Source organism: Budorcas taxicolor, chromosome 5, assembly GCF_023091745.1.
Source record: "Budorcas taxicolor isolate Tak-1 chromosome 5, Takin1.1, whole genome shotgun sequence".
Taxonomy (NCBI): Eukaryota; Metazoa; Chordata; class Mammalia; order Artiodactyla; family Bovidae; genus Budorcas; species Budorcas taxicolor.
The window spans coordinates 44,905,610-44,915,213 of NC_068914.1; the positions used below are offsets into that span (position 1 = coordinate 44,905,610).

Here is a 9,604-nt window from a genome sequence, read left to right on the forward strand (position 1 = left end):
CCCCCTCTGGTGGACTTGCTTTCGAGAACGCTGGCTAAGTTACCTGGAGAGGAAGACTGAGGTCGAGGAGGGGCCGTCGGTGGTGTGGTTGTGGACGTTGGCCCCCCTTCCCCTTCTTGGTTCACATATTCAGACGGCGATCGGCTCTACTTTAACTGTCTTCTACACTGGTTTTGAAACCAGACCTAGGGGCAAACAGAGAGAATTCCTTCTCAGGAGAAAGGCCACCAGGTGCTTTCAGCTGACTCGGATCAGCATGAAGAGACTAAAAGAGAGAACAGAGGTAGAGACGGGGGCCTACCTGAACTCTGATTTTGGCAATGCCAAGGTCTCAGGCCAGCCGTTCTCTGGTCGCTATCCCAGAGTAGGGGTTCTGTTGAAAGATCGCTTGCAGGGTGTCCTTCTGGCTCAGCTTCAGAATGAGCCTCCTCCTTGGAGATCCTGTGGTGACAGGACCTGTGGAAGAAGAACAGGAAGGGAAAATTCTCAGAGCATATGGTGGAGGACTGGATGGAGGAGCCCAAGTGTGCTCCCTGCCCAGGGGACTTGCCACTGTGCCTGAGCAAACCCAGGAGCCAGGGGATGGGTGTTCATTTGGAAGTCACTTGGCTACACCCATACAGCCAGGCTGAGAGGCAAGGGCGGTGGGGACATCCCCCACCCCCACCCCATGCCGGAATGCAAGAAACACCAGCAGGCAGAAAGGAAACCAAACCCAGCCCCAAAACAAAAGCAACAAGAAATCCCACCCACCGAAGACCACCACACTATCCTGCCACATGTTTTCACCCGTCTGGGGGAGATGCTGGGGAGACATCTCAATGGGGCTGTTCCCAGATTTCCCTCCATGATGATGCCAGTGGGAAGGAGCCTGGCTTCCCGGGGCTGACATGAGCAAGGGCCATGTTTGCCATCACTAGTGGAAAAGGAAAGGAAGAGAAGGAAGCCAAAGTGAAGCCTAAGTCTGCAATGCCTGACGGAAGGCAGAAGGCACTAGGCCATTGGGGAGAGGAAGCCACTGAAGGCGGCAAAGCCACGGCACTCCCCGACTCCCATTCCGAAAGGAAGATGTGAGGATAAAGGGTCTCATCCCAGCACAGCACCCCCTCCCGACCCCCTACCCCAGCCCCCCTGCACACCGCTCCCTGCCCCCTGACACAACACCATTTTCCCAGAAAAGACAACGGAGAAGCCATGTGTGTGCCAAAGGAGCAAGACGAATGAAAGATTCCTCTTTGGGGCACACCTGACGCCTGGGAACCATGCGCCCGGCCGATTGGTCCCCGCCATTCTTGGTGGTGGGTGGACACGTTTTCTGAGCACCCTTGGCCATGTCATCTGCAAATCCCCAGAGATGTGATCCGATCCCAGGGACCAAGGGCAAATGTACTGCTTGAGGTGCTGGAGGAGCCACACGAAGCCATGGCGGGAGACGCTGCAGACTGCTGGCCTGGTGGGCCGGGACTCAGCAGCTCAGGACTTTGGAGAGTGGGAGGCGGCTCTGCCCTTATTTAAGTAAATAGGGTTTGGGTGCACAGACGGAGGGGATGCCCCTGGCCTCTTTGCAAGCAGACACCCTGGACAGAGTCCCGCGGAGCGAGTGGGCTTCTGTGCCCCAGACCGCCAAGGTCCCCATCGGGGTGGACAGGCAGTTTGGGGGCTTTGGTTTGTGGCCCTCCCACGCAGTGGGGGGTGGAATCAACCCCGGGTGGATCAATCAGGGGCCTTCAGCAGTGCCAAGAGAGCTAACTCCCCGGGAACGCCCCTAGGTCCCTTTGAAGTGGCCACCCACACCCCCTTTCCCAGCCTGCCTTGCCTTCCAAACCGCTCTGGGGTTTCCCGCCTCTTCACATTCCACAAGTACCTGAGCCTCCATTGCCCCCTCCCCCCCCCCGCCCCCCGCTCGCTCCTCCGAGGCATTCTGGGACACTGGAAGCTCTCTCCAGCGCCTCCACCTAGATCCCTCCCTGTCCTCACCTCCGTTTCCCACTGCCCCTCCCCAACTCCTCTATGCCCTCTTGGTGTCCTTTCCCTACAGCAATCCCAGAGCACCACACCCGAGGGCTTTGAGTTACCTGGAGCCCAAGGCTCCAACCAGAGACCTGAAGGGCCAACGTCTGGACCGGCAGCTCACGACATTTGGGTCTTTTTTCATGTGGATCCTGAGGCTCGCACCTCCCCTGGCAACCCCCCAGCCCACGTGTCCTGGAGATACCTGCCAAAGGGTACAGTGTACCCCCTACTGTGGGGAAGGAGGTTCCACTAATCCAACAAAGCAACACGGGGGATGGACAATGAGAGGCACTTCTCCTTTCGCTGAGAACAGGGCGAACAGGGTGAGTTGAAGAGAAATGGACAAACCAGGGCAGCACACCCCCAACCGTCTCGAGCAGTGTAGTCTTTGGATACCCAGGTTTCTAAACCCACCATGGGGGTTCACATGGGAACAGGCAGGGGTTCGTATGGACTTCAAAACCATTGGGTCGATTAATTCAGGAACGGGTTTGCAGGTTAACAACGTCTGTATGTGTGCGGGTGACAGGGGGATGTTGGTGGGAGGGCAAGCTCAGTCACCCCGTACTGGGAGGAGGGGTCAGAGAGAGACACGGAGGGGACTGGCCTATGCTGGTATGCCGGGCATGTGTGTACACGTGGACATGGTCGAGTCTGGTCGAGAAAGCGGTTGTGTGGCTAGGTCCCTCTTGCTGGCTCAGAGGCTCTGACCTCCAGACACCCGCCCAGAGCAGGCACCTTGAAACCGAGGGCAACGTGTCCATGACACAGCATTTTAAGGATACCTGCAGGGTTTCCCGGGGGCTTGACGCTGAGTCCCAGGCGCGGGCTCCACCCCCCTCCCCTCCCCCGACCCCTCTCCCTCCCACTGTACCCAACTCTCCCTGCCTCCTACCCTCACTCTCTCTCCCTCTCTCCCTTCACCCCCACTCTCTCCCTTCGCCCCCACCCACTCCCGCCACCCACTTGGCCCCTCTCACCTTGCATCTCCCAACCTTTCCACCTTTTCACTCCCCTCCCTCCCACTCCCCCTCCCTCTGCTGCTCCTGGCATAGGGAAGGAGTTCTCCTGGGTGGACTGTTGGAAGGATGGGACCAGAAGACAGAAGAGCCAGACCCAAAGCACCTGTGCGGGGCACGGGGTTTCTCTCTTGTGTCCACGGAATGTTGCCTCTGAGGCAGCCTCTCGGTCACTGCCATGCAGGGATTACTTGAGGCTTCAAGTAGGGTGTTCCTGCTTGGGGGTGGGTGTCAGCTTCCCAAAGATCCAGCTCTTGGGTTTGTCCCCAGAGTTGTTGGTAGACATCCTGTCGGTATTCTCTCCTGTTCCCACACACAAAACCGCCCCCCTCCCCTTCCCCGAGCATCCCAGGCAAGGAGACCTGAACATGGATAGGGGGAGAAGGTGCCCCTCCCTTCCTCTCCTTCTAAGCCCCAGGGCCTGGGGAGCCTGGCAGCATGTCGAGGAGGGCCTGGTAATCCTCCTGACTGAGGCGTGCTTCCAGGGTGGCCTCAACTCCCTCGTCCCCCGCAGGGGCCCCAAGAGAAGACCAGGGCATGTCCCGCATGGCCGTGGCAGCCAAGATTTCCTCTAGGAAGCTGGGTGATCCGGGGAAGGCTAGGTGGGCCCCTGCGATGATAGAAGAGGACCCCAGAAAAGCACCCAGCAGGCCCGGGATGCCCGGGGAAGCCAGGAACTCGTCTTGGAGTCTCGGTGAGCCTGGGAGGGCGAGGTGTGCCCGTTCATCAGCACAGGGCCCCAGGGAAGGCCCCAAGGTGGCGCAGATACTGGTGGCAGCCAAGATTTCCTCTAAGAGGCTGGGTGTGCCAGCGAGAGCTGGTTGTTGCCCTGTGACTGCAGAGGCCCCCGGGGAAGGCCCCAGCGATGTGGGGACGCTCGTTGCCGCCAAGAGCTTGTCTAGGAGGCTGGGTGTGCCTGGGAGGGCAGGGTCCACCCCTTGATTGGCAGCAGCCCTCGGGAAAGGCCCTGGGAAAGACAGAACGCCCGTGTTGGCCATGAGCTCGTCTAGGAGGCTTGTCGGGCTTGGAAGGCTGCGGGGCTGGGTCTGTGTCTCTAGCTGAGGGGCGGTGCCTTTACCGTAGGATGACTCCGGCCAGCGCGGGATGTGTGCCTCTGGCTGTCCAGGTGGCAGGATGGCCCCTTGCCCAGGCTGCCGGGGGGCCAAGACTGCAGGGGAGCACGCAGCCCAGGGAACTGCTACCTGGGGAAGAGGTGGTGGCTTCCTGCATGGCAGGAGAGCCATCGGGCTGGGCTGGACCATGAAGATCATCAACGGATGGCCCACACAGACCCCAGAGGCAGTCCCGGGCACACAGAATGTGGGGGCCTCAAAAGGAGCAGCTTCAGCCGCCAAGGGTGGCATGCTCTCCTGTGGCGGGGAGGGGCCAAGGGGAGGAGAGGTGCTCTGCACAGCGGGTGGGGCCCTTCGGTCCTCTGGAGCAGGAGTAGTCATGGCTGCTGCGCTGCCGGGCCCACTCGGGCCCTGCTGGGGGTGCTGAGCTCTTCAGTTTTGAAACCATATCTAGGGGAGCAAAAGGCAGACAGGCACATAAGAAGTTGTGACCGTCCAGATCACCGTGCTGGCACCTCCGTGGTGCCCATTCGAAAGCCCGCCTGGCCGCCCGGTCTCTTGTCTTTCAGGCCCAGGGCAGCTCTTGCAGGGCCGTTTTCTGCAAACGAATCCATTCCCCTGGGAAATGAGGGGGTGCCCGCACGGCCACAAGTGGCCCCAAACCCTTCACTCAGCCCACCGACTTTCGGCCCCCTCAAACCCCAGCCCCATCCCCAGCCCAAGCCTACTTGTATCCAGCTCCGAACGCTCTGCAGGGCTGAACACTCCTCACTCCTGGGCCCATGCGCTGGCTGGAGAACTTACCTGGATTTGAGGTTCTGGGATTCCCGTCTGACTAGCCAGTTCTTTCCCGGCAGCAATCCCCGGGAAGAGATCTCTTGTGAAGGCTTGCACATGGATCCTTGTTTGAGAAAGAGAGATTACTGCCCTCTTTCGCCGGGCCTCTCTGGCCGAGTCTCATACCAAAAAAAGAACACACGGAGAGGAGAGGACGTTACGGCCGATGGAACGGTCACAGCACAGACACCTTAGACGGTGTGCAGGGGAGGGAGAGTCCCGCACACCTGAATCACCACAGGTGGCTCTGCAGCCAGGGCAGGGCTCTAAGGAATACAGCCATAGATGGATCGGATGCCTGCACACACACACACATTCCACACACGTGCGTGTCCCTGTGTATCTCTTTCCTCCTCTGGTCTTGCTGCCGAGTGCCCTGAAGCATGCCCCTTGGCCAAGGTTGCTTGCAGCGGGAGCCTAAAGTTCCCAACAGGGGCTGGGGAGGGTGTGCAAAGGGGGACCCAGTGCTGCCCGCCTTCGCCAACTGGGGGCGTCGTGCCCCCTATCTGGGACACTGATGGGGGCGGCCGCAGCCAGATAGCCCTGTTTCCTCCTCTTACCCATGCCACTCCCCCCACTCCCCCCCACCCCCTTGGTCTTCCTGGGCCTCCCGTGGCCATCCACCAGCAGAGAGAACTCTCTGGCAAGACGGGGAGGGTTCGGGACCCCCTCTAGGGGACTTGCTTTTGGAGAACTCTAGCTAAGTTACCTGGAGAGGAAGACTGAGGTTGAGAAGAGGGTGTCAGTGGCGTGGGCGTGGACGTTGGCCCCGCTTCCCCTTCTTGGTGCACATATTCAGACGGTGATCGGCTCTGCTTTAACCATCTTCTTCGCTGGTTTTGAAACCAGACCTAGGGGCAAACAGAGAGAATTCCTTCTCAGGAGAAAGGCTGCCAGGTACTTTCAGCTGACTCGGATTGGCATGGAGAGCCTGAAAGGGAGAACGGGGGCAGAGACGGGGGCCTACCTGAACTCTGCTTTGGGCAATGCCAAGCTCCTGGGCCAGCCGTTCTCTGGTTGCGATCCCAGGGTAGGGTTTCTCTTGAAAGAGGGATTGCAGGGCATCCTTCTGGCTCAGCTTCAGAACAAGCCTCCTCCTTTGAGATCCTGTGGTGACGGGCCCTGTGGAAGAAGAGCAGGAAGGGCAAAGTCTCAGAGCAGAGAGGGAGAGGACTGGACGGAGGAGACCAAGTATGCTCCCCGTCCAGGGGACTTGCCCCTGTGCCTGAGCAAAGCTGGGAGCCTGGGGATGGGTGTGCATTTGGAAGTCACTTGGCTACACCCATACAGCCAGGCTGAGAGGCAAGGGCGGTGGGGACATTCCCCACCCCCACCCCATACCGGAATGCAAGAAACACCAGCAGGCAGGAAGGAAACCAAACCCAGCCCCACAACAAAGGCAACAAGAAATCCCACCCACCGAAAACCACCACAGTATCCCGCCGCATGTTTCCACCTGACTGGGGTAGATGCTAGGGAGATGTCTCGATGGGGCTGCTCCCAGATTTCCCTCCATCACGTTGCTAGTGGGAGGGAACCTGGCCTTCCGGGGCTGACATGAGCAAGGGCCATGTTTGTCGTCACTAGTGGAAAAGGAAAGGGAAGAAAGCCTAAGTGAAGCCCAGACCTGCAATGACTGAGGGAAGGCAGAAGGCACTAGGCCACTGGGGAAAGGAAGCCACTGAAGGCAGCAAAGCCACAAAGCTCCCTAAAACCCATTCTCACAGGAAGATGTGAGGATAAAGGGCCTCATCCCAGCACGGCACACCCTCCCGAACCCCTTCAGGCCCCACATCCCACACCCCGCACCCCGCCCCCTGACACAACACCATCTTCCCAGAAAAGAGAACGGAAAAGCCATATGTGTGCCAAAGCAGTAAGACGAATGAACAATGCCCCCTTTGGGCACACCTGACGCCTAGGAAACATGGGCCTGGCCGATCGGTCCCCACCATTCTTGGTGGTGGGTGGACAAGGTTGCTGAGAACCCTTGGCCGGGTGATCTGCAAGTCCCCTGAGTTGTGATCCGATCCCAGGGACGAAGGACAAACGTACCGCTTGAGGTGCTGGAGGACCTGCAGGAAGCCATGGTGGGAGAGCCACACAGACGCTGAAGACTGCTGGCCTAGTGGGCCGGGACCCAGCAGCTCAGGACTTTGGAGAGTGGGAGGAGGCTCCGCCCCCATTTATGTAAATAGGGTTTTGGTGCGTAGATGAAGGGGACGCCCCTGGCCTCTTTCAAAGCAGAGACCCTGGATGGAGTCTGGTGGAGAGAGCGGGCTTTCCTGGGCGGGCACGGCCCGTGCCCCAGACCGCCAAGGTCCCCGTCAGGGTGGGCGGGCAGTTTGGAGGCTTTGGTTTGTGGCTCTCCCGCGCAGCGGGGAGTGGGATCAACCCCGGGCTCAGGGACCCTCAGCAGTGTAAAGAGAGCTAACTGCCCGGGAACACCCCTAGGTCCCTTTGAAGTGGCCGCCCATGCCCCCTTTCCCAGCCTGCCTTGCCTTCCAAACCACCCTGGGGTTTCCCGCCTTTTCACATTCCACAAGTCCCTTGGCCTCAATTGCCCCCCGCCGGCTCCTTGGAGGCATTCCGGGACACCAGATGCTCTCTCCAGCGCCTCCACCTAGATTCCTCGCTGTCCTTGCCTCCGTTTCCCATGCCCCTCCCAAACTCCTCCTTGCCCTCTTGGTGTCCTTTCCCTACAGCAATCCCAGACCACCACCCCCAAGGGCTTTGAGTTGCCTGGAGCTCAAGGCTCTGGCCAGAGACCTGAAGGGCCGGCGTCTGGAACAGAAGCGCTCACCATTTGGGGCTTTTCTCATGTGGACCCTGAGGCCCATGCCTCCCCAGGCAACCCCCCAGCATAAGTACCCTGGAGATCCCTGCCAAAGGGGACAGTGTACCCCCTACTGTTGGGAAGGAGGTTCCCCTAAGCCAAGGAAGGAAGCATGGACGTTCTGGACAGAGCAAAGCCCTGACCTGTGCCAACAACGGGATGTGAAAGAGTGCGTGCTTTCTCAGAGATACAGAGCGCAGCGAGCAGGAGGAGGAGGAAAAGGAGCAGGACGAGGAAGGAATCAGGAGGCCAGAGCAGACAAAGAAGGAAGAAGGCTGCATGAAACAACATGGGGGAAGGACGATGAGAGGCACTTCTCTTTTCGCTGTGAACAAGGCAAAAAGAGTGAGTTGAACAGAAATGGACAAACCACAACAGCACACACCCCAACCGTCTTGGGCAGTGTATTCTTTGGACACCCAGGTTTCTAAACCCACCACGGGGGTTCACATGGGAACAGGCAGGGGTTCGTATGGACTTCGAAACCATTGGGTCGATGAATTCAGGAACGGGTTTGCAAGTAAAGACCGTCTGTATGTCTGCGGGTGACGGGAGGATGCTGGTGGCAGGGCAAGCTCAGTCACCCCATACTGGGAGGGTCAGAGAGAGACACGGAGATGACTGGCCTTTCCTGATATACCAGGCATTGGTGTACACATGGACATGGTTGAGTCTGGTTGAGACAGCGGTTGTGTGGGTAGTATGTCCCTACTGCTGGCTCAGAGGCTCTGACTTCCGAACATCCGGCCAGAGCAGGCACCCTCAAACCGAGGGCAACGTGTCCCTGATGCAGCATTTTAGGGATAGCTGCAGGGTTTGCCAGGTGCTTGACGCTGAGTCCCAGGCGTGGGCTCCACCACCCTCCCCTCTCCCACCCCCTCTCCCTCCCACTGTACCCAACTCTTCCTGCCTCCCGCCCTCTCTCTCCCTCTCTCCCTTCACCCCCACTCTCTCCCTTCACCCCCACCCACTCCCACCTTGCATCTCCCAACCTTTCCACCTTTTCACTCCCCTGTCTCCTGTTCCCCCTCCCTCTGCTGCCCCTGGCATAGGGAAGGAGTTCTCCTCGGTGGACTCCTAGAAGGATGGGACCAGAAGACAGAAGAGCCAGACACAAAGCACCTGTGTGGGGCACGGGGTTTCTCTCTTGTGTCCATGGAATGTTCTCTCTGAGGCAACCTCTTGGTCACTGCCATACAGGAATTACTTGAGGCTTCAAGTAGGGTGTCTCCGTTTGGGGGTGGGGCCCAGCTTCCCAAAGGTCCAGCTCTCGGGTTTGTCCCCAGAGTTGTTGGTAGACATCCTGTCAGTATTCTATCCTGTTCCCACACACAAAACCTCCCCCCACCCCCGCTTCCCCGAGCATCCCAGGCAAGGAGACCTGAACGTGGATAGGGGGAGAAGGTGCCCCTCCCTTCCTCTCCCTCTAAGCCCGAGGACCTGGGGAGCCTGGCAGCATGTCGAGGAGGGCCTAGTAGTCCTCCTGACTGAGGGGTGCTTCCAGGATGGCCTCAACTCCCTCGTCCCCCGCAGGGGCCCCCAGAGAAGACCAGGGCGTGTCCCGGGTGGCCGTGGCAGCCAAGATTTCCTCTAGGAGGCTGGGTGACCCGGGGGAAGGCTGGGTGGGCCCCTGCGATGACAGGAGAGGACCCCAGAAAAGGACCTGGCGAGCCCGGGATGCCCGGGGCAGCCAGGAGCTCATGTTGGAGTCTCGGTGAGCCTGGGAGGGCGAGGTGCGCCCGTTCATCGGCACAGGGCCCCAGGGAAGGCCCCAGGGTGGCACGGATGCCAGTGGCAGCCAAGATTTCCTCTAAGAGGCTGGGTGT

At 59.5% G+C, this 9,604-nt stretch overlaps 1 protein-coding gene across 1 annotated transcript; it reads right to left on the reverse strand.

Annotated features, from left to right (window-relative positions):
• Window positions 1-331: 331 nt before the first annotated feature.
• Window positions 332-7,031, reverse strand: LOC128048070 (double homeobox protein 4-like). Its single transcript, XM_052640529.1, has 6 exons — window positions 6,998-7,031; window positions 5,910-6,064; window positions 5,652-5,793; window positions 4,445-4,555; window positions 3,454-4,200; window positions 332-456 (listed from the first exon to the last, which is right to left on the reverse strand). The coding sequence occupies exons 1-6, from the start codon at window positions 7,029-7,031 to the stop codon at window positions 332-334; spliced, it is 1,314 nt and encodes a 437-aa protein (XP_052496489.1).
• Between the last annotated feature and the right edge of the window lie 2,573 nt (window positions 7,032-9,604).